This window comes from Xenopus tropicalis, chromosome 5 (genome assembly GCF_000004195.4).
Source record: "Xenopus tropicalis strain Nigerian chromosome 5, UCB_Xtro_10.0, whole genome shotgun sequence".
NCBI lineage: Eukaryota > Metazoa > Chordata > Amphibia > Anura > Pipidae > Xenopus > Xenopus tropicalis.
Genome location: NC_030681.2, coordinates 11,029,659 through 11,055,532, shown reverse-complemented (window position 1 = coordinate 11,055,532; position 25,874 = coordinate 11,029,659). Strand labels below are relative to the sequence as shown.

Below are 25,874 nucleotides of genomic sequence, written 5' to 3'. Positions count from 1 at the left end.
TACAGCGGTTCTTTTGGCCGGGGGTATATGCCGATGTAAAGAGCCATTGTGAATCCTGCCCAGAGTGTCAGAAATCTGCTCCAATGCCCCATTTTCGCAGCCCGTTAGTCCCATTGCCAGTAATTGAAATTCCATTTGAGCGTATTGCAATGGACTTGGTAGGGCCACTAATAAAATCTGCTAGAGGGCATCAGTACATTTTGGTAGTCATGGACTATGCCACTCGGTATCCAGAGGCTGTTCCCTTAAGGAACACCTCCTCAAAAACCATTGCCCGAGAGCTGTTCCACATGTTCACCCGTACGGGAATTCCAAAAGAGATACTTACAGATCAGGGGACTCCCTTCATGTCTAGAGTAATGAAGGAGTTGTGCAAATTTCTCCAAATCAAACAGTTACGCACATCTGTTTATCATCCCCAAACTGACGGGTTGGTAGAAAGGTTCAACAAGACCCTCAAGGGGATGTTAAAAAAAGTGGTTGATAAAGATGGGAGGAATTGGGATTGTTTACTTCCCTATCTTATGTTTGCCATTAGAGAAGTCCCACAGGCCTCTACGGGGTTTTCCCCCTTCGAGTTGTTATATGGGCGCCACCCACGAGGGCTGTTGGACGTGGCAAAGGAGACATGGGAATCTGAATCCACCCCATACAAAAGTGTGGTAGAGCATGTTGCAGACATGCAAGACCGTCTTGCAATGGTCATGCCCCTTGTGAGAGAGCATATGCTTCAGGCCCAGGAAGCTCAAAGCCGAATATATAATAGATCGGCCCGTGTCCGAACTTTCCAGCCTGGGGACAGGGTGTTAGTCTTGGTTCCTACAGCAGAAAGTAAGTTCCTGGCCAAATGGCAGGGCCCTTACGAGATTATAGAGCGCATAGGGGAAGTTAATTATAAGGTGTCCCAACCAGACAAGCGTAAGAAGGAGCAGCTCTATCATGTGAACCTAATTAAGTCCTGGAAAGATAGGGAAGCCCTGTCAGCCTATTCTACAGCTGTAGAGGTAGAAATCCCTCATGTGCCTGAGGTAAAAGTGGCTGAGACCCTCACTAACAGCCAGAAGCAGGAAATGAGAGAATTCCTGATCAGGAATAGACAAATATTCTCAGACCAGCCTGGGCTTACTGAGATGATAAAACATGACATTATAACTGGACCTGGGGTTAAAGTCAATGTCAGACCTTATAGGATACCCGAGGCCCGACGCCAGGCAGTTGCAGGGGAGATTAAAAGGATGTTGGAGCTGGACGTAATTGAGGAGTCCCATAGTGAATGGTCCAGCCCCATTGTCCTTGTCCCAAAACCGGATGGTAGCATCCGATTTTGCAATGACTTCAGAAAGTTAAATGAGGTCAGCAAGTTTGATGCATATCCTATGCCCCGGGTAGATGAATTGATTGAAAGGCTAGGACAGGCCCGATACATCACCACTCTAGATCTTACCAAGGGGTATTGGCAGGTACCCCTCACCGAAGGGGCGAAAGAGAAGACGGCCTTTTCCACTCCTGAGGGGCAGTGGCAATATAAACGCCTACCGTTTGGCTTACATGGGGCCCCAGCTACGTTTCAGAGAATGATGGATCGCATTCTCAAACCACACAGAGGGTATGCTTCAGCCTACCTGGACGATGTGGTTATCTTTAGCCCGGACTGGGAAAGTCATTTGCCTCGGGTAGAAGCGGTCCTTGACTCTATCTGGAAGGCTGGTCTGACAGCAAACCCCAAAAAGTGTGCCATGGGGTTAGAAGAGGCCCGCTATTTGGGGTATGTTATTGGAAGAGGTGTAGTCAAGCCCCAGGTGTCCAAAATTGAGGGAATTCAGCAGTGGCCCCGGCCCAATTCCAAGAAGCAAGTGAGGGCTTTTCTTGGGATAGTGGGGTATTACAGGAGATTTGTCCCCAATTTTGCCTCCCTAGCATCCCCACTTACTGACCTCACAAAAGGGAGTAAAACTGGAGCAGTTACATGGACCCCAGAGGCAGAAGAAGCCTTTCTAAACCTGAAGGCATCCTTGTGCAGATACCCAGTGCTAATAGCTCCTAATTTCAAAAAAGAGTTCCTTGTACAGACTGATGCCTCTGAGGTTGGGTTAGGGGCTGTTCTGTCACAAGTGGTGAATGGGGAAGAACACCCGGTAGCATACCTAAGTAGGAAACTAACCCCCGCTGAATGCAGGTATGCCATTGTTGAGAGGGAGTGTCTGGCCATCAAGTGGGCATTGGAGAGCCTGAGATATTATCTCTTAGGGAGGCAGTTCAAACTTATCACCGACCATGCCCCACTTAAATGGATGGCCCAAAATAGGGAAAAGAATGCCAGGGTCACCAGGTGGTTCTTATCTCTTCAGAATTTTAAGTTCTCAGTGGAACATAGACCTGGAAAGTTGCAAGGTAATGCAGATGCTCTCTCCAGGGTATATTCGTTGATGGCATGCTGTGCTCAGCCCCACGGGCTTGAGCAGAGGGGGGGGGATATGTGGTATGGTGACAAAAAGGTCCCCGGTTTCCTGGGGAAAAGTGATTGACAACAGGTATGTTGGGCCACGGATTCTCAGACATTTTTACTGAGGTGAGACCAGCAGTGTTTTGGGGCATAGAAACACTTTGTTTCTCTGCAGTTTTTTAAATTGTTGATCCGGGGCTGGTCTTACGGGGAATCCGCAGGAGCAGGGTGGGTGGATTCCCAAATCCATAGGCCAGGTTTTCAGGAGGCCCTAGGCCTATTTGTAGTACACCTGAAGCTGTGCAGGGGAGCTGATGAGCCTGTGTGTGTGAGAGAGAGACACGCTGCTGGATTTGCTCAGCTTCAGGAGAAAGAGAAGCATTTATTTTTGTGTTAGCCAGGAGGCTTGATATTTCTGTTCCAATTCTTGTTTTATACCCCCTGCGAGGGGAAACTTCTGCAACCGCTGAAAAATAAACGCGGGCAGGAAGCCCTTACACCGGTCTTGGTGTGTGCAGTTGCCTCATTTGCAGCCTACCAGCGAGTGAACCCCCACACTGGGTATAGTACCTGTGTATAGTACCTGTGTATAGTGCCTGGGTATAGTACCTGTGTATAGTGCCTGGGTATAGTACCTGTGTATAGTACCTGTGTATAGTGCCTGTGTATAGTGCCTGTGTATAGTACCTGTGTATAGTGCCTGGGTATAGTACCTGTGTATAGTGCCTGGGTATAGTACCTGTGTATAGTGCCTGTGTATAGTACCTGGGTATAGTACCTGTGTATAGTGCCTGGGTATAGTACCTGTGTATAGTACCTGTGTATAGTACCTGTGTATAGTGCCTGGGTATAGTACCTGTGTATAGTGCCTGGGTATAGTACCTGTGTATAGTACCTGGGTATAGTACCTGTGTATAGTGCCTGGGTATAGTACCTGTGTATAGTGCCTGGGTATAGTACCTGTGTATAGTGCCTGGGTATAGTGCCTGTGTATAGTGCCTGGGTATAGTGCCTGTGTATAGTGCCTGTGTATAGTACCTGTGTATAGTGCCTGGGTATAGTGCCTGGGTATAGTACCTGTGTATAGTGCCTGTGTATAGTGCCTGTGTATAGTGCCTGGGTATAGTGCCTGGGTATAGTGCCTGGGTATAGTACCTGTGTATAGTGCCTGGGTATAGTGCCTGGGTATAGTACCTGTGTATAGTGCCTGGGTATAGTGCCTGTGTATAGTGCCTGTGTATAGTGCCTGGGTATAGTGCCTGTGTATAGTGCCTGGGTATAGTGCCTGTGGGATGAAAACTGCAGCAAAAGTTGAGAGTTGGTTCTTAGGTAAAGTTACAGCTGCAGATTCTTCTTTTCAGTCTTCATTTCTGTTTCCAGTTTGCAAAATCTCCCGATCCCTGTGTGCATCTGTGCTCTGATTGGTCAATTTTACTGTCTGTCAAGGAAGCTGTGCTCTGATTGGAGAATCCACAAGAAGAAAGATCCAATCGGAGCACAGCAAAACGGGCTTGAGGGGACAGTGCAGAAACGGAGTAAGGGAATCATTTAACCATGAAATAAACCCAATAGGGCTGTTCTGCCCCCAATAAGGGGTAATTATATCTTAGTTGGGATCAAGTACAGGTACTGTTTTATTATTACAGAGAAAAGGGAATCATTTAACCATTAAATAAACCCAATAGGGCTGTTCTGCCCCCAATAAGGGGTAATTATATCTTAGTTGGGATCAAGTACAGGTACTGTTTTATTATTACAGAGAAAAGGGAATCATTTAACCATTAAATAAACCCAATAGGGCTGTTCTGCCCCAATAAGGGGTAATTATATCTTAGTTGGGATCAAGTACAGGTACTGTTTTATTATTACAGAGAAAAGGGAATCATTTAACCATGAAATAAACCCAATAGGACTGTTCTGCCCCAATAAGGGGTAATTATATCTTAGTTGGGATCAAGTACAGGTACTGTTTTATTATTACAGAGAAAAGGGAATCATTTAACCATGAAATAAACCCAATAGGGCTGTTCTGCCCCCAATAAGGGGTAATTATATCTTAGTTGGGATCAAGTACAGGTACTGTTTTATTATTACAGAGAAAAGGGAATCATTTAACCATTAAATAAACCCAATAGGGCTGTTCTGCCCCCAATAAGGGGTAATTATATCTTAGTTGGGATCAAGTACAGGTACTGTTTTATTATTACAGAGAAAAGGGAAATAGTTTCTAAAAATGTGACTTATTTGATTAAAATGAAGGCTATGGGCGATTGCCTTTCTGTAATTCAGAGCTTTCTGGATAATGGATCCCATACCTGTATTCACAAGAAACTGCTAAAAGAAAATGGGTGGAGAAAGCTTAAAAATGGACAATAGTTAAGGCAGTGATCCCCAACCAGTGGCTCGGGGGTAACATGTTGCTCCCCAACCCCTTGGATGTTGCTCTCAGTGCCCCCAAACCAGGGAGTTATTTTTGAATTCCTGACTTGGGGGCAAGTTTTGGTTGAATAAAAACAAGATTTCCTACCAAATAAAGCCCCTGTAAGCTGATAGGGTGCATAGAGGCTGCCTAATAGCCAATCTTTTACCTCCTTTTATGGTGCTTGGATTGCTCTCCAAGTCTTTTTTCGCGAGTGAAAAAGGTTGGCTTAAGGTATAGAATTTATTATGGGAATGCTTTGTAAATGGAGCATCTGTCAATGTTTTGTTTTTTTCAATTCTCTGAGCAACATTCTTGTTTTTTGTGCCATATCCAGTCAATCTGAGACAGTCTATGGTTTCTTCATGCTCATATGGAAATCATAATAATGGCACAAGCAATTTATCAAGATGTTTTTAGCCATGCCACCTAGAAACTAGCAACATGCAAACATCTACCTAATAGTCATCAGTATCTTATAAATTACAAACATCCCCAGTCTTCTACTGACCCCAGCTTGCTCGACTTATTAACGTAAATCAGCTAATCTAAGTAATGGGACCATGACACCATCTTGAATAAGTCTTCACATTGAAGTTCAACCAACTGGACTGCCAGTAGGGTCTTGGTTTTGCACTTGTATTTCACAAGGATCACTTGATTTTTGGGCAAATCTTACGTAAGCATAGAGATTATTTGAGCAAATAGTTGTTTTGACATTTGACCCTGACAACCATGGGAGAAAACACTATATAAATCAAACATAAAGTTGTTACCACCCAGTGAAAGCTTGAATATTGCCGATCTTCTAAACAAACTGAACCACAGTTTAGGTTAACATAATTAGTAATTCCCTTCCCTTAACTGAGCAGATGGCCTTATTGTGTTATTCGTTTTGAGGAATTTGTTTTTATATTATCAAATTAAAACTGGGCAGGTCGTTATTAAATGGCCTGAGTCATATTCACCTCCATCTTAACCACTGCTAAATGACTTAGAGCTTAGAAGAACCCTCTTTAATTGTGTTTGGATGCCTTTTCTGATTTTCTTAGCTTGAAAGTGCAAAAATATCATAATGGTTATAGAAGTGGGCAAGAAAGCAATTGAGGCTAAAGCTGTTATAACATTTTTCTCCAGTGTTGCTAAGGATTAGAATCATTTTGAGTGATTGTTTTTATTCCAGCTTAATGTTCCTGCAAACTAGGGATCCTTGGAGCTGTTAAGGCACCGCCATCCAGGACTTGTTTGCAATTCATTTATAATTGGGTCATGTATGTTCTAGAAGGCTAATTATGTATCATACGGAATGGTGGAAAGAAGTTGAAAATGGGTTTGGAGATATTTTCTCACCAAATTAAATCTGGCCAAGCTTGTTTTAAAGCTCTGCCATTAGACCACAGCCGATAGGTCAGTTGTTCTCAACCTTCCTAATGCTGCGACCCTTTAATACAGTTCCTCATGTTGTTGGGACCCCCAACCATAAAATTGTTCCTTAGACCATCGGAAATATGTGTTTTCCGATGGTTTTAGGCGACCCCTGTGAAAGTGTCGTTCGACCCCCAAAGGGGTCCCCGACCCACAGGTTGAGAACCGCTGCGATAGGTGGTCATACCCTCGACTGACCCTCCGTTGCTTGAATTTCCTGCCGTGTCAAACCAATGCTTATGTCAAGTCATGGGCAAATATTCACTTTTGTTCAAAGTTGGCCTTGTATGATGATTTCATTCAGACTTCGATCATCGCCTTCAGTCCAAGCCGAACACAATCAAGAGAAGCATTTTACTGCAGTCTCTGCCAAATATAAATCGCCAATCTGCCCACTGCTGCTGTCTCTAATACATATTCAAGGCTGGGTTGAAGCTGAACCTACACATTTGGGAAACACATTTTTGGATGCAGAAATGTAAATTTGGAGGCCGGTGTTAGTTATTATACTTTATTTAAAGATTAGGTGTTTGGTGAGCCTTTAAATATTAGCATATGTTTCCTTAAGGCCTACTAAGTGATTTTAAAGAAAATTCATTGAAAAATCTATAATGTTAGCTTACACTTAGGGCATTGGCAGACGGGGAGATTTGTCACGTTCGTTTAATGTGCTACCACGGGTGACAAATCTCCAGAAAAGCTTTCCCACGGGCAATAATGTAAATCCCCGGTGGGAAAACATATGCAGCATTTCCATTTTTACGAAGTCACCCAAAGTTGCCTTGTGATGAAACTTCAGGCACCTTCGGAAAATGAAGCACCTTGTAATAGTGATGTGCGGGTTCGAGAAATACTCGATCCTAACCCGCCCGAACCCTACCCGACCTGGCTTCCTCCCTCTGTTTATAGACCTGCGCCCGCCCCGCAATGACACCATAAAAGGGGATGGAGCTTGCGGGTATGCACCTAGAAATTAGAAGAGGAAGCTAGCAGTCTAAGGAAGCGCTCTACTCGAACCCGCTCGCAACCCGCAGTTGATGTGGCGAGGTCGGCCCGCACATCGCTACCTTGTATGTTTTCTTTCCCACCAGCAATTTACATTATTGCCAGCGGTAAAGCATTTTCAGGAGATTTACTCTCCACGGTAGCGCAGATTTATTTAACCACGGGGGACAATTCTTCCCATCTGCCATCACCCTTAAGTTCTAAATCCATGGGATTTGATATGCATGTCGCTATGTCTTTCAGTTCCGGGGTTAGGTTCTTATAAATTAAGAATGTACCAGTGAAGTTTACTCATCTAAATATATAGGTCCTCTTCTCTGTCCCTATTTCAAATGAAGGGTGGGCGTGTCCTAACGGTCCCTGCCAGAAGCACAGTAGGGGAGGGACAGCCAATCACAGCCCTGCAGTCATACAAGCAAAGACAGGCTTCAGTTCCCTATCAGGTCAGCCTAGCTGCTGATTGGTTCCTATCCTACAGTGCAGTTTACTGAGTGCCGCCGCCCCCCCTGCACATCCAGAGAATTCACCCGGCAGGAAGTGGAACAGATGGGTGGGACTAGTGGGGTTTTGGTGGAATTTCTCAATAAATCAGAAACGAACTTTTTCAAGCACAATCCTTCTATATCTATAATTCTTAATTTTTATAGGATGTGTCTCCTTTAAATAAATCCCCTCTTACCACTGTGTGTTAGTCTTTAGCCCTTCTTTTTTTATTACTCTAGGTGATTCGGGTCAAGGAATTAAATCATGGATAAGGGAAATCTTAAAACAAGACTTGGCATTCAAACACATAAAAGTCATCTTTCCAACTGCTCCAACTCGGTAAGTGCCATCTGGTAGTTATTTTTTCAAATCACTCATCTCCCTAAATTTGCTGGTAAATGCCTTCTGGCCAAACATCTCTTTTATAGAAATCCACTAATCCATCCTAAGTCCTAACCCATCCTAAATGTGAAATTCTTTCCATGTGGTCAGTGTTGTAGATGAGCCCGATGTTTGTACTGTGCTTGTACTGCAACTTCATCTCCACCTTGAAATTAACTTTGAAAACGAGGTGCCGTTGGGATTATACTGTATTTGTGAATTATCTTTTTTTATTTAGGGCTTTTTGAACTGATGTTTCTTTTTTATGGAGTTTAAAATACCATCTGCTAACTACTAATCACCGTCCTTAGCAAACAGTTGTGCGAATGACACACTGGAAGATAAATCGGAGATGGCCTAATGAGAAGCATCATATATATATATATATATATAATATAAACTCTCGCTTTACATTCTACTGACCCTTGCAACCAGATAAAATTCATGTGTCTGCCTTGTAAGCTATAAGAACATTCCTGGAACAAAGCAGTTAGCGGCAGTAGAGTGTATAACTTTCTGTCAACCAAGACTATAAGTGCCCATACATGGGTCCTTCAGACCAATTCAGCAGCTTATCTGCCCGGTTTATGGGGATCCCTGAAGGGGCAACCGGACCGATATCTGGTCTAAGATTGGCAAGATATCCATCAGGCAGGTTTGATTTTCCCATCGGATCGGGGGCCACATCACTGATGTGGTCCTCACTCCAACTGGTCCTACTTCCATTAATCGTTTGGCCCCAAGAGTCAAACTATGAGATTACTCCAACCTTAGGTGGGCATATCGGTGGAACAATCCACTCGTTTGGCGAGATCTTATAGCGTGTGGCCACCTTTAGGTTGATGCTTCCTCAGTTGGTTGGCAGAGAAGAACACACAAGCCTTCCTCCTCCTCTTCATACCTGGTTTCTGGCAGTCTACAGAGAACTCTGTGCAGCTAGAGTTATATACATATATGACTGAATATAAGGGAAGAAAAAACCTCCCTGTGTAATGAAAAGACGAACGCAGTTGTCAGCGGTTGCTATGAGTTGAGGATCCTTAGCTGCAGAAAGCAAACCTACACTTTGTATTTTTACCAATAATTATTAAATACTAGACAGAATCAGGAACAGATAATTTCCAAATGCCATTATGCCCATTTCTTCTGTTTATTTGTTTTATTGAGTAAAGTCTGCAGAATATTACTTGATGATTGGAATATTCATTGCAGTTAGGGTTACCATACGCTGTGCAATCCACTTGTTTGGCGAGGTCGCACTAGGGCCAAACGATTGAACTAAGAAGGTGGGTATATGGGACGTTGGGCCGAGGAGCCATCAACGAGCCAATTTGGTCCCCAATCTGACAGGGAAAAATCAAGCCTACCCAATTGAGCTCTGGCCAATTTTAAGACAGGTAAGCCCAACGGCGGTGCCCATACACGGCAGATAAGCTGCCAGATCGGTCTGAAGGACCCCAATTGACAGCTGAAATCTGCCCAGTTATGGCCACCTTGACTTACCAGCCAGTTGTAAGGTGGGTGACTAAAGGGGTGGGCTGTGATGCAGGGGGGGGGGGTGATGACCAAAGGGGACCAGGCCATGAGGTCATGGACGTCCACTGGATGAATGGGAAAAGAGAATAGGTAAGTTTGCGGCACATTTTGGGCAGATCGGGGGCAAGCCACAGTCTGACCATTAAGATTATTACAACTTTACCGCCAAGTACATTGTTTATTTGTAATACTGGCCCCGGCAGGTGTTCTGCATGCTGGGCCAGTAAAATACCAGCCAGGTGGCAATCCTATTTGCATCTTCAAGGTAGTAAAAGGTAAAAAAATAAAAAACAAACGGTTACCTATAGCAAGCTGTTATTTTTGATCAGTCAAGTATGAGTTAAAAATAAGAACAAAGGTCAGATTATTTTGGGTAACTGCACTGTTCCCTCTTGTGCCCCATAGTGCCCCGGGGGTCATAAATGACCCCATTTTCTAATAAAATGTAGTTTGAGACTTACATCTTGATAGATGATGACATAAATCCTCAGCTATTCGACATTTTTTACTAACAAAAGTGAGAGCAAATTGGATTTCATTAGGGATAATTGCCGAATGCCTAATTAACAGCCCTATTGACGGAGTTTTGAGAACTTTGCACGAGGTTCTTACAAACCCCAGAATGATTCATCCGTTTGGGTTTTCCCATAAATGAGGGGCTGCAAAATAATATATTGTGTATTTTTTAGGGAGGCATGCATTAATGATAATTAGCACGTGCTTTACGGAATGCTGCTCCCAGCTGTACACATAGGCGGGGGGTCGGCAGCCCGACCAACACATTCAGCAGGAGTGGGACGCCCGCCATGGATTTCCCCACCGCTGTTTTTTTATTTTTTTTATATTGCTGGTAAGAGTCACAGGCCCATTAAAGCGTGAGTTCCAAGCCAAAACCTGCCAGTAACTTGCAAATAGTCTCTGTGCCAAGTTACTAGATATCATTACCAGCAAGAGAGATGTTAATCACTCCTTTTACTAATATAAATGTTGTGCTGCTTAGTAGATATATATTTGTGAGATGCATGGTGGTATATTAGAAATGTAAAGATCATGGATTTCTCCCACTGCAATCTACACAGTTCCACATTTTTTGTTTTTCCTTCATTCTTTTCATATTGCTACATTCCTATATTTTATTGTTATCACAATAGCCTCTGGGAAGGGACTGGGGCTGTGGAATAGCAGGTATAGTAGGGAGAGATGGTGCCTATAGTAGCAGTGGGGGGATAATAGCCTCTGGGAAGGGACTGGGGCTGTGGGATAGCAGGTATAGTAGGGAGAGATGGTGCCTATAGTAGCAGTGGGGGGATAATAGCCTCTGGGAAGGGACTGGGGCTGTGGGATAGCAGGTATAGTAGGGAGAGATGGTGCCTATAGTAGCAGTGGGATAATAGCCTCTGGGAAGGGACTGGGGCTGTGGGATAGCAGGTATAGTAGGGAGAGATGGTGCCTATAGTAGCAGTGGGGGGATAATAGCCTCTGGGAAGGGACTGGGGCTGTGGGATAGCAGGTATAGTAGGGAGAGATGGTGCCTATAGTAGCAGTGGGGGGATAATAGCCTCTGGGAAGGGACTGGGGCTGTGGGATAGCAGGTATAGTAGGGAGAGATGGTGCCTATAGTAGCAGTGGGGGGATAATAGCCTCTGGGAAGGGACTGGGGCTGTGGGATAGCAGGTATAGTAGGGAGAGATGGTGCCTATAGTAGCAGTGGGGGGATAATAGCCTCTGGGAAGGGACTGGGGCTGTGAGAGTATAGAGAGTATAAAGCATTTTTCATGTCACATATTTTTACAGCTCTGCTTTTTATTGTGGCTTTAAAGTGACAGTGTGACTATAATATGCTCTAATGCAATTTTTGACAGCAGCTGGGATCTCCCAGGGGAGCGCTGATTCCATATTTATTTACCTCTGACCCACTCAGCAGCTGCTCGGCTCTCCCCGGAGCCCCCTAATATACAATGCAGCCCCAGATTCATCACTATTTTTTTTTCCATAAAAAAAAAAAAAACAATGGAAGTTTCTCTTGGTTGCTATTTAATATGTTACCCTACTAAGAAGCTAGAAGGCAGAAACCCATTGTTTGTAATATTTTTATCCTTTGCAGGAGTGTAAGTGCCGAATAGGCCGGGAAGGTTATGAGCCCTTTGGCTGATAAGTGCCATAACACTGAGCCCTGATACAAACCAGATGGGCCGGAGCGGTGCCTGCCACGGTTTGGTACTAGTGCACAAACAAAGGCAGTTTGTACAGATATGATTACTTTTATGGGCTGAAATGTAAATACTAAAGCCCCGGACTGTCCTTAGAAAACCCACATTTCCCTCTTTCTTTAAATTCTTTTTATGTAGTTGCACAGATTTGGCTTTGTAGTGATTAAATGAGCGTGATGAGCTTGCTCGTTAGGCGAGTCCAGATGCATTTTGCACTGAGAAAAGAAAGAAATGGTCACAGAAATGTATCCGCTCCGTATATACAGGTTATAATAATGCTTTCAGCTAGGCACCCTAGGGTGCGTGCCAGCTCCAGTCATCACGCGGATTGGAGGCTAAAACTGCCAACAACGTCTAAATTCAATTCAGCATCCAGCTTCAGTTTTATTCTCTGGTATATATACAGTTATGGGACCTGTTATCCAGAATGCTCGGGACCTGGGGTTTTCCGGATTAGGGGTCTTTCTTTAATTTGTATCTCCATATCTTTTTAAAAAAATCATTTAAACATTAAATAAACCCAGTAGGATTGTTCTGCCCCCAATAAGGGGTAATTATATCTTAGTTGGGATCAAGTACAGGTACTGTTTTATTATTACAGAGAAAAGGGAATCATTTAACCATTAAATAAACCCAATAGGGCTGTTCTGCCCCCAATAAGGGGTAATTATATCTTAGTTGGGATCAAGTACAGGTACTGTTTTATTATTACAGAGAAAAGGGAATCATTTAACCATTAAATAAACCCAATAGGGCTGTTCTGCCCCCAATAAGGGGTAATTATATCTTAGTTGGGATCAAGTACAGGTACTGTTTTATTATTACAGAGAAAAGGGAATCATTTAACCATTAAATAAACCCAATAGGGCTGTTCTGCCCCCAATAAGGGGTAATTATATCTTAGTTGGGATCAAGTACAGGTACTGTTTTATTATTACAGAGAAAAGGGAATCATTTAACCATGAAATAAACCCAATAGGGCTGTTCTGCCCCCAATAAGGGGTAATTATATCTTAGTTGGGATCAAGTACAGGTACTGTTTTATTATTACAGAGAAAAGGAAATCATTTAACCATTAAATAAACCCAATAGGGCTGTTCTGCCCCCAATAAGGGGTAATTATATCTTAGTTGGGATCAAGTACAGGTACTGTTTTATTATTACAGAGAAAAGGAAATCATTTAACCATTAAATAAACCCAATAGGGCTGTTCTGCCCCCAATAAGGGGTAATTATATCTTAATTGGGATCAAGTACAGGTACTGTTTTATTATTACAGAGAAAAAGGGATCATTTAACCATTAAATAAACCCAATAGGGCTGTTCTGCCCCCAATAAGGGGTAATTATATCTTAGTTGGGATCAAGTACAGGTACTGTTTTATTATTACAGAGAAAAGGGAATCATTTAACCATGAAATAAACCCAATAGGGCGGTTCTGCCCCCAATAAGGGGTAATTATATCTTAGTTGGGATCAAGTACAGGTACTGTTTTATTATTACAGCGCAAAGGGAATCATTTAACCATGAAATAAACCCAATAGGGCTGTTCTGCCCCCAATAAGGGGTAATTATATCTTAGTTGGGATCAAGTACAGGTACTGTTTTATTATTACAGAGAAAAGGAAATCATTTAACCATTAAATAAACCCAATAGGGCTGTTCTGCCCCCAATAAGGGGTAATTATATCTTAATTGGGATCAAGTACAGGTACTGTTTTATTATTACAGAGAAAAAGGGATCATTTAACCATTAAATAAACCCAATAGGGCTGTTCTGCCCCCAATAAGGGGTAATTATATCTTAGTTGGGATCAAGTACAGGTACTGTTTTATTATTACAGAGAAAAGGGAATCATTTAACCATGAAATAAACCCAATAGGGCGGTTCTGCCCCCAATAAGGGGTAATTATATCTTAGTTGGGATCAAGTACAGGTACTGTTTTATTATTACAGCGCAAAGGGAATCATTTAACCAGTAAATAAACCCAATAGGGCTGTTCTGCCCCCAATAAGGGGTAATTATATCTTAGTTGGGATCAAGTACAGGTACTGTTTTATTATTACAGAGAAAAGGGAATCATTTAACCATGAAATAAACCCAATAGGGCGGTTCTGCCCCCAATAAGGGGTAATTATATCTTAGTTGGGATCAAGTACAGGTACTGTTTTATTATTACAGCGCAAAGGGAATCATTTAACCATGAAATAAACCCAATAGGGCTGTTCTGCCCCCAATAAGGGGTAATTATATCTTAGTTGGGATCAAGTACAGGTACTGTTTTATTATTACAGAGAAAAGGAAATCATTTAACCATTAAATAAACCCAATAGGGCTGTTCTGCCCCCAATAAGGGGTAATTATATCTTAATTGGGATCAAGTACAGGTACTGTTTTATTATTACAGAGAAAAAGGGATCATTTAACCATTAAATAAACCCAATAGGGCTGTTCTGCCCCCAATAAGGGGTAATTATATCTTAGTTGGGATCAAGTACAGGTACTGTTTTATTATTACAGCGCAAAGGGAATCATTTAACCAGTAAATAAACCCAATAGGGCTGTTCTGCCCCCAATAAGGGGTAATTATATCTTAGTTGGGATCAAGTACAGGTACTGTTTTATTATTACAGAGAAAAGGGAATCATTTAACCATTAAATAAACCCAATAGGGCTGTTCTGCCCCCAATAAGGGGTAATTATATCTTAGTTGGGATCAAGTACAGGTACTGTTTTATTATTACAGAGAAAAGGGAATCATTTAACCATTAAATAAACCCAATAGGGCTGTTCTGCCCCCAATACGGGGTAATTATATCTTAGTTGGGATCAAGTACAGGTACTGTTTTATTATTACAGAGGAAAAGGAAATCATTTTTAAAAATTAGAATTATTTGCTTATAATGGAGCCTATGGGAGATGGCCTTTCTGTAATTCGTAACTTTCTTGATAACTGGTTTCTGCATAAGGGATCCCATACCTGTATATAGGATCCGGTACAGCGTTGGCTCATTGATGCGATCTGACTGCCCATATACACGCCAAACAAGCGGATTGCACCATGTATAGCCACCTATACAGACACATATAGTGCCCAAGCCGGAACTGAAATCAGGAACCCAGCTGTTTGGCCCACAACGTGTTCAGATACTATAGAAGTCAATCAGGAGGGATGTATCTAAAGCATTCAAGCAATTTGTTGTTCGAGATGTCATTTTACACACAATGCACAACTCAGAAACCCCTAATATAATTATCACTGTTATCTGCTCCTTTAAAAAGTAAAAATAAATACCATTTTTATATGCTGAAATCCAGCTGCAAAACAGTTCTTCCCTTTCTGCATCATTTGAAATCCTGGCAGGGGAGGAGGGACTAAAACACTGATGTTACTAATTGTAACAACTTCTCCACAGCTTACAGACAGCATGCGGGAACTACATAGCCCACAATGCATTGCAGATGTTTCTTTCCTTATCAGGGAATTGTGACATTTGTAGGGTGCAGGTTGATAACATTTGACAGTCAACTACTGTTATTTGAGTCACAAAGTAGTCAGCCAGATCAGCAGGGGGCGGGGCTTAGGAAACTGTTCCAAACCAGATTATTACATAAAATATCATGAAAAGTCTTCAAATTTTTAATTGATGTATATTGCAAAGTTGCTTGAAATTGTTTACTTTTCAAAAACCTTGTGTTTGGGCGGAGTTCCCCTTTAAGATTTAGGTTCAGGGTCGGATAGAAAAACCCCAGTTGGCCGCAGCTCTAGTGGGCCCCGCCGGCCCAGACTCAACCCTTGCCGGCGCTCCCCCTGCCCGATCGTTCCTTCCCCTGACACATTAAACTTACGCGCGCTCAGGGGAGGATGTCGGGTGCGGCACCATGTGGGGGGGGGGTAGGGGACGTGGCCGGCGGGGCCACTGGGGCGGGAGCCCTGGTGGGCCCTGCACCCTCCAGTCTGACCCTGTTTAGGATTTAGTTCCAGGTTTTCTAGATCCAGTGTAGAAAGATGTCCTTACAGTATGTTGAAGAGGACAGTGCCGAAGGTTACAGGGTACGCTTCATGTTATCTTCAGAGTAGAATAATTTGGGGGGTTTGGGGGGCCCATGTGGGGGCGGGGTTAGGGGACGTGGCTGGCGAGGGCACTGGGGCTGGAGCCCTGGTGGGCCCTGCACCCCCCAGTCTGACCCTGTTTAGGATTAAGTTCCAGGTTTTCTAGATCCAGTGTAGAAAGATGTCCTTACAGTATGTCAAAGAGGACAGTGCCGAAGGTTACAGGGTATGCTTCATGTTATCTTCAGAGTAGAATAATTTGGGATTTTAAGTCTTTAATTAGTTACCTGGATGTTCAAACTCCGGAGGGTGGGGGGGGATTCTGAAAAAGCGTAAGCCTTTTCAACAACCTTCTCCTTCCACCTCCTGGACTCCCCGCCCGCTGCCTCCCCGCCGCTTCTTACAAAGGTCCCTCTTACTTTCCCTGCTCCGTGCAGCTGCCTTCACCTCCCTAGGATCCCACATTTGGCTTCCAACTGCGAGACTATATATTTATATAGGGACTGATGCCATTCCTGTTAGCACTTCTCTTTGTTACTGACTCAGCTGCTTTCATTGAACGCTCTACATGGTGACGAATAAACCTTCAAGCTGGTTGGTGTCCAAAGTAAATTTGACAAAGGCCCCCGAAGCCATTCTTTATAGCAGCTCCCATCTTTGGGTGTTCTGCCCTGTCCCGTTGATCAGCAGTATCCAGTTATCTGCCAAATAAATCTTTTAGAACTTTGATCCACGTTGAAGACAATGATTCATGATCCGGCATCAAAGGAAAACTCTGAAAGGTTTTGAGCATTCAAACAAATCTGTGTATCACAGAGTGGAAAAGTTGTGGTTTTCTTTAATAGCAGTTGACGGAATGAATTTGTGCTACCAATAAAATCTCAAGAAAATCGTAAAATACTGTAGAACGGGAAGATTTTTTTATTAGGCACCCCCAATGGACACCCCAGGAACCTACTCCTTTATTAATCAGCATGCCTTTGCTTTCTAGACTACGCTTCCAGATCAGCAGGAGAACAGAGGGCGGGGCTTAGGGACCAGAATGCTCGGGACCTGGGGTTTTCCAGATAAGGGGTCTTTCCATAATTTGAATCTCCATACCTTAAGTCCACTGAAAAATCATTTAAACATTAAAGAAACCCAATAGGATTGTTCTGCCTCCGATAAGGATTATTTATATATTTGTTGTGATCAAGTACAAGGTATTGTTACCTGTTAACTTATTACAGAGACAAAGGAATTCATTTTTAAAATTTTGAATTATTTGATCAAAATGGAGACTATGCTTTTTGGTTAACAGGTTTCTGGATAATGGATCCCATCTGTATATGTGTGTAGATATGTATATATATATATATATATATATATATATAGTCTTGCAAAGAATCGGCACTCACCAGTATCGGGCACAGGCTGGGTGCTGACAAAAATAATACATCAAACTCAACAGTAGAAAGCACCCACAGCTACAGCATCAATCAGGTCAGTGATCTATTTCAGCATACCATCCACGCGTCTCGATCACCACAGGATCGTCATCAGGATGTGATGTGACCTGATGACGATCCTGTGGTGATCGAGACGCGTGGATGGTATGCTGAAATAGATCACTGACCTGATTGATGCTGTAGCTGTGGGTGCTTTCTACTGTTGAGTTTGATATATATATATATGGAACGTACGAAAAAGTCAAGATGCAAGGCCGACTAAAGTAACTAAGCAAGTAACTAATTTAGATTCTTATTACATAGCAGCTATAAACCAGTGCAGTTTGCATCAGAAGAAGCTCCTGTAAGCTGATAGGGTGCATAGAGGCTGCCTAATAGCCAATCACAGCCCTTATTTGGCTCCTCCATGAACTTTTATGGTGCTTGTGTTGCTCCCCAAGTCTTTTTACATTTGACTGCGGCTCATGAGTAAGAAAGGTTGGGGACCTTAAACAAACGGAGGGAGGTTCTAGAGCTATTTACTTAGGTATGGTAAAGCTTTCTGCAGAGTAAATATAGCGTTCTAGCTTGCACTATTATGACTAATCTATTGGCAATAAAATCCCTGAGTAGCTTTTCTTATGTATAAGTATATATAAGTATATATAATAAGGAATTTATAACCATATTCAATTTTATAGTTCAATATTTTGCATTAATACAAATTAATTGCCTTTCTATCCCTGTACAGTTTTGGAAATAACAATATAACATCTATTTTTCTTTATCATTTAGAAAAATGTACAAAACCATTGGGTTTCATTTTTCACATATTTGGTAATACATTCCCTTTATACTTGTTTCATTAAAACTTTGTTTTAGGGCTGGGCGATATACCATTTAATACCGAATACCGGTGTTTTTTTTTAAAACTATATTCATTTGTCAGATACCGCAATACCGGGGTGTCAGGGTACTCACCCATGCGACCTGGTCTCGTGCGCGTCCCGTTGTCCGCGGGACATTGCACACGCGCGTCCAGGTGCGCGTGCGTCAAAGCGCACGTACATGTCAAAGCATGCACGTCCGTGGCGCACTGACGGCGCCGGTTCTGCGCATGCGTGGGGGGTATTTAAAGCTATCAAACGCCTCCTCCTGTGCTATGTTGTCTGCGGCCTTGCCTGGGAAACTAAGCCTGCCTGACTTACCTTACGACGTTCTGTTGCCGATCCTTCGCTTGCCTGACTCTGATTTTCAATAATGCAGTAATTATTCTCTAATTTATTAGGAAATGGGGTTAACACCTAATCATGCATGGAAAAAAAAAATACCGTCAAATACCGTGATACCGATATAATTTTGAAAAATACCGTGATATAAATTTTTGGTCATACCGCCCAGCTCTACCTTGTTTATTTACATATTTTCAAGCTGTATAAGAATTTGAGCAGCCATCACTGCATGTTTTATGATTGCTTAATCAACACCATGGATTTATACGAACATCATTTGATACACAGAAAGTGTCTTTTGTAATGAATTACATTTTGTTTGTGTTTCAGCCCATATACACCAATGAACGGAGCCCTGTCCAGCGTTTGGTTTGACAGATACAAAATATCCATTCAGAGCCCGGAACATCTCGAGTCTATGGACTCAATGTGTCAGGTTCTAACAAGCTTGATTAACGAAGAAGTTAATATGGGTATAACGAAGAACAGAATTCTTTTAGGTAGTCATTTTTTTCATGGGTGGTAATGATGGAGGATTTGATTAACGACCCTATTGTTAGTCATGACCACAATATTATATATATAAACTGCCATGGATGTTACAGTAAATAAGCGTTAAGCTGGGTACACAGGGTCAGACTGGGGGGTGCAGGGCCCCCCCAAGGTGCCTCCTCTGACCGCGTCCCCCGCCGCGCATCCCTAAACCCCTCCCCGCAGGGGCTTCTGTCCAACGTCCTTCCCTGAGCGCGTATGTGAAACGCATCAGGGGAGGACATCGGAGGCCAGAGGAAGCAGCAATAGGGTTGGGTCTGGGCTACTGGGGCCCACCAGGTATTTTCCCGGTGGCCCAGTCCGACCCTGTGGGTACACAAGGGTGAATACTTAATTATATTCATATCATAGGTTATTAACAGATCATTGGCTAAAAGGGTGCCTATCTCTAGTGCCCGGTCAACTAATTCAGGTGATTTACCAACATTCATCAGTGTGTGTCTGGCCAACATTGCCAGTGGTTTGCCTGTCTATAACATGGGCATCTAGTTTACCCAACTCTTTCATCTTGGTTGGTTAATGTCTCCTCTCCAGACTTATTTCTGTAGGTGCCATTATAGGCCAAAAAGTTGCAGGTTTTGTTAAAAAAGCCTTGTTCAACCTGAATTTAACCAGTAATAGTGATCACATGTTTTTTCCATGAAACCATAAATAAAGAGGTAGGCATATACATTAGAGCATGTTATGGTTAGTTTAATGAATTCTGTTTTCCTGTTCTGCTTTGGCTACAAAGTAATACATATGGGAGGTAAGTTCTCAAAAAAAGAAGAAATGTCACTCTACTGCCAAAAATAAATGAAGAAAAAAGATAAAATAAGGAACAAAATAAATAATAAATTTAAAACGGGTAATTATATCTTAGTTGGGATCAAGTACAGGTACTGTTTTATTATTACAGAGAAAAGGGAATCATTTAACCATTAAATAAACCCAATAGGGCTGTTCTGCCCCAATAAGGGGTAATTATATCTTAGTTGGGATCAAGTACAGGTACTGTTTTATTATTACAGAGAAAAGGGAATCATTTAACCATTAAATAAACCCAATAGGGCTGTTCTGCCCCCAATAAGGGGTAATTATATCTTAGTTGGGATCAAGTACAGGTACTGTTTTATTATTACAGAGAAAAGGGAATCATTTAACCATTAAATAAACCCAATAGGGCTGTTCTGCCCCCAATAAGGGGTAATTATATCTTAGTTGGGACCAAGTGCAGGTACTGTTTTATTATTAGAGGATCAAATACAGCTCCCTGATTCAAATGTCTACATTCATTTTTACAAGTCCTAGTGAAGCGACAGAAATAAACCGAAGCAGGTCACAGAGCTTTGAAATTCTCACCTGCAAATGAAAATACTGAAATAACCCCTAATGATAATTTATAGCCCATCTGTGAAACTGCCGCACCTAACTGCCTCCTAGACGACCTGACGAGTCTGACGCGCTCCGGCATTACACCACTGTATTGGAAACAAAGGTCGCCCGCTGCCAGTAAAATCACCTTTCCCTTGGAAAGACATTACAGAATAGGGAGCCATAACCCCGGGCGGATGGTACAGTCGCTCGTTAGTTTCACATATTTGTTAGTCAGGCCAGGGAAGACCCATTCTTCTGAGCACATTGGAAAAAAATGAAAGCAATCCCCCTTTTTTCAGCATGTGTTTTCTGCATCAGGTCCCTGAAATTCTACCTTTTGTGAATAATAACATTTTGCCACATACTATAAATATTCATGGAAATCACTGTCTCCGAAGAGTTCGCCATAGACTTTACCCAGGGGCCGTAGTGCTGCTGAGTGATACGCTGCAGGTTTTTCCATGGAAAATATACGTTCAAAGAGGTAGCCGTATGCACCGTCTTTTCTCCCCATCCCTCCCCTGTTGTAGCGCTAACCACATGAAAGTATCATTACCTAATATTCTACTCTGGAGGTGACTGCATTGTAAAAGATTGCTCGTGAGTCATGGCAGCTCCCCTTGCCAGATTGTGACTAACGGGGTGTAAAATGCAGCTTCAATTTTCTCAAGGACCGTAATGAGATTTCATTGAGCTCTCCTGGACCTCCTTATGCAACTCTTGTCTATAAAATGTGCATTATTGTATCGATTGGGAGTAGCTGGTGGCTTATATTACACTTTTCAGTCTATGCCTTTACATAGAACCATACACTTTAGTGCAGTGGTTCCCAACCTGTAGGTCTGGCTGCCTTAGGCGAGCCCAGTGCAATGATGGGGGGGGTTTAATAACCAGTACAGGTATGGGACTTGTTATCCAGAATGCTCGGGACCTGGAGTTTTCCAGATAAGGAAACTTTCTGTAATTTGGATCTCCATAACTAAAAAATCATTTAAATATTAAATAAACCCAATAGGCTTGTTCTGCCCCCAATTATTGTGGACAGAACAGTCCTATTGTGTTTATTTAATGGTTAAATGATTCCCTTTTCTCTGTAATAATAAAACAGTACCTGTACTTGATCCCAACTAAGATATAATTACCCCTTATTGGGGGCAGAACAGCCCTATTGGGTTTATTTCATGGTTAAATGATTCCCTTTTCTCTGTAATAATAAAACAGTACCTGTACTTGATCCCAACTAAGATATAATTACCCCTTATTGGGGGCAGAACAGCCCTATTGGGTTTATTTCATGGTTAAATGATTCCCTTTTCTCTGTAATAATAAAACAGTACTCATCATTTATTTAAATGAAGGGGGTATTTTTTATGAATAATAAATTATATATTTTTTAAAAATCTGTGATCAAAATATGTTCTTTAATGTGATAAGTTTTGTTCCATTTTACTTGTTCCTTTCTTTGCAGGCGGGTTTTCAATGGGAGGAGCCATGGCGATGCATTTAGCCTATAGGTACCATAAGGATGTTGCTGGAGTATTTGCTCTTTCCAGTTTTCTCAATAATGGCTCCATTCTGTATAAGGTAATAGTAACAAAAGAGTCCGTTATTTACTCAGATATTTACTGTATCTTTTGTCCAAATTTTTGGGAAATATATTGTTGCCACGTGCTTCAATACTAAACATACAGAGACTAACAATTACACTTCATCTCATAAGAAATGACATATTGGTTGTGTACAGTTGTTGGTTTGATGATTATAAAATATGGCTTAATACAGAGTGAGGGTCATTTATGAACACCGGGCAAATTTGCACCTTGGCAGTAACCCATGACAGCCAATTAGGTGTTTGCTTTCATTGTTCTCCCTGCAGCTGGCTTAAAAAAATTCTTATTGGTTTCTATTGGTTACAACCCCAGTGGAAAGTGACCTAGTGTTCATAAACGACCCCCATTGTGTTCTCTTTGGTCCTATTACCAGTGGACACCCTGACCATCATTTCTCTAGCACCTTTAGAAAGGTATTTTATTTTACATTTCATAAAAAAACTCAAAAGAAAAATCTCTTATTGGGTGTTGTATACTTATTATAATGCTCTCCAACTTGTGTTGTTGGTTATTATTGGTGACTGCAAGAATAAGTGGGAATTGTTGTAGTCAATACCCCAGAGTAAAACTGGGAAAACGTACTATGGCCGAATGGGTACAGCCAAAACCCGGTGGGTTCGGGTTGCATGGTAACCCTACCCGTACTGGTTAGGGTGGGTAGGACTACTCTTAAACGACCATACAAGTGGCTCTTTAGCCTAGCCCAGCAGTTCTCAACCTGTGGGTCGGGACCCCTTTGGGGTTTGAACGACCCTTTCACAGGGATCGCCTAAGACCATCGGAAAACACATATTTCCGATGTTCTAAGGAACCGAGACACCGCTCCTCTATGGTTGAGGGTCACTACAACATGAGGAACTGTATTAAAGGGTCACGGCATTAGGAAGGTTGAGAACCACTGGCCTAGCCTAAAAGTGTCCGTAATACAATGGCACTCAGGGCTACAAACGGGATAAACCCTTAATTCAAATTTTTATTGCGGTAGTGCAACGTTTCGGGGCAAAATAACCCCTTTATCAAGCATACAAATCGGTATATACCGATATTGTATGCTTGATAGAGGGGTTATTTTGCCCCGAAACGTTGCACTACCGCAATAAAAATTTGAATTAAGGGTTTATCCCGTTTGTAGCCCTGAGTGCCATTGTATTACAGACAATATTGTATTTTTGGAGGGTGCCGATCCCTCTGGCAGTGAGCACCGGGCGTCTGTTTCTTCTGGAGAATTAAGGGTGTTCGAGGAAGGTCTTTGCTGTAGGCTAGCCTAAAAGTGGTCACACAGAAGGCAGATAACAATCCAGCCCCTTCACAGGCATAGTCAACAGCTAATCTACCTGTGTATGGAGGCCTCTGTCAGGGCTGCCCAACCAATATCTGGTCAAAAATTGGCCAGATGTTGACTGGGCAGGTTTAAAAATCAAATATTGATGCGGTCCTCATCTGACGGCCTATGTTTTTTGTCATTCCTTGGACAAAATGATTGGATCACCCCAAGATTGCCCACCTCAAGGGAAAGGATCCGCTTATTTGGTGATGCCACCATCTTTCAATGTATGGCCACCTTAACTCTTACTTTGCCAGCCATAGCGCAGTTAGAAAGATGTCTCCATGCTGCAGGTCAATACAGATTGTCCAGTTCAGATGTTTTGACCCAACTATCACTAGCACATACCTCAGAAACGACGGGTGTTTTCCCATCTTCCTGCTTTTTTTCTTACCAGGCGCTTAAAGAAGCAAAAAGTTCCCTGCCAGAATTATTTCAGTGCCACGGAGTAGCCGACGAGCTGGTTTTACACAAGTGGGGCGAAGAGACCAATAATCTTCTAAAATCCCTTGGTGTCAGCTCCTCGTTTCATAGCTTTCCAAACCTCTACCATGAACTCAATCTGCCCGAGCTGGAACAGTTAAGATCCTGGATTTTACAGAAACTGCCGGAGGAACCCACGGGGGCACAATAGAGCGTCAATTGTGTAACGAAACAGAGCAAAATATTTTTCTTCTAGTGATGTGTTTTTCCTCCACTCGCATAGAAAATAAAGAGCTCATTTTGAAATTCTGAATTTCAATCATTTGAAATATGTTGATAGTCAATGGTGATTCTGCGTTTTGTCTCTCAACATCTGTTCTTTGCCGTCTGTGCACCGGTGATTGGTCAATACTGTCAGTGGCTGAGGGTGTCTGTGTTTACACAAGGAAAAGTGTTATTCACAAATAGCCAGTGATGTTATTTGATAGCCAATCAAAGGGAGATTCATAGATGTGTTTTGGCCTAAGGAGGTCTGTTCAGTTCAGTTCAGCCAGCGTTTTAGTGGGACATTTACATTTTAGAATTAATAAGCCGCAGATTTACATCAGTTTAAAAGTGAAATGGGTTGGAACTGAAGGGGAATGTTGAAATATAATTAATGGGAATGACATGTGAAGGCTCATTTATGAGCCCAAATGAATGTGCCAAATGCCAGAATAGACACTGAGCAGGCATTGAGGCCATACACAGAGGTTCCTGTGCCCAGAAGTGCTTCTAGCAGAAAAAAGCCCTAGTGCCCTCCTCCAGCTTCCACCAATCTCCCCAAAAAATTGAAATTGGACAGAGACTCATTTTGTGGGCAAGTGTCATGGTTACTTTCCCCAGTATAAATTAAAAAAGACTATATATCATATATAAATGGCACTCAAAGGCTTGTAGAATCAAAAATTATTCCGATTGAAACACAGGCATAGGCTCCACTTTGCACATTTTGGGCCTGATTCAATTTAGTGAGAAAAAGGTTGATGGGCGAGATGCAATTTAATTCCGAGAAACGTATCTCAAGTTTAACGTGGAAACTGAAAACATGAAAAAGTTCTTTTCTCCCTGAAATAAATCTTGTCCATAAGATAAACCACGAGATTACTTTGTGTCACAGAACTGAATCTGGCCCTTTGTGCTATATAATTAGCACCTAGATTGGAGATAAATATCACTGGTGATGTTGCCTGTAGCAACCAGTCAGAGCTTTGCTTTTGATTTCTAACTTGTATGTGACCGTTTATATCTAATTGGTTGCTATCAGCAACATCACTGGTGATTTTTATCTCCAATCTTAGTAAAGACGCCCCTTAGTCTTAAAGTAGTCGTACATGGGCAGATTTAAGCTGCCTATTCGGCCGTTTAGGCCATGTTGGCAGTTTATCTGCCCAAAGGATATCTGGACAATTTTTTGTCAGGTTTAAAAATCCCAACATGTTTCAACCCCCACCAAAAGAGGGGGGTCTTTGTCAGGGGCATACAAAATAGGAAGACCCTTTCTCCTTTGGTGGCCTCGAGACACGTTGAATTTTTTATGTAAATAAATTATATATTTTTCAAATACTATTTTGGAGTGCCCTGCTTTTCTCCTATTTTCTGTAGAACTTGGGGATCTTCCAGGGGACCCCTGCACTGAGCACCCACTCTGTTATCATGAAGTTGTGCCTCGCCAAATAACTAATTCGGATTTAAAAATCCCGTCGGTGTTAGGATCACATCAGCTTGTTGAAATGGTCCTTGGGCCTACAGCCTGCATTCCCCTCTTTGTGATCCGCCAAATAATCGGATGTTGCCCGCCATTTGGTGATTTTGCCAATTGAGGGGTTCTTTCAGTGTATGGCCAGCTGTAGGCCTAGAAGATATTAGCATATCTACTAACAAGTTTTGTAATGAGTGGTTTCCCTTCTAAATAAGGGGATATTGTTTGACTTGGCCTTGCATGTGGATGAC

General features: G+C 42.3%; 1 protein-coding gene across 1 annotated transcript in view; it reads left to right on the top strand.

The window, feature by feature from the left end:
• lyplal1 (lysophospholipase-like 1) overlaps positions 1-24,188 on the top strand; it is a 37,783-nt gene extending 13,595 nt beyond the window's left edge. The window contains 4 exon segments of the mRNA NM_001011253.1: positions 8,015-8,114; positions 18,948-19,117; positions 21,994-22,109; positions 23,857-24,188. Coding sequence (NP_001011253.1) covers positions 8,015-8,114; positions 18,948-19,117; positions 21,994-22,109; positions 23,857-24,093 — 623 coding nt within the window. The 3' untranslated portion in view covers positions 24,094-24,188.
• The last annotated feature ends 1,686 nt before the right edge of the window (positions 24,189-25,874 follow it).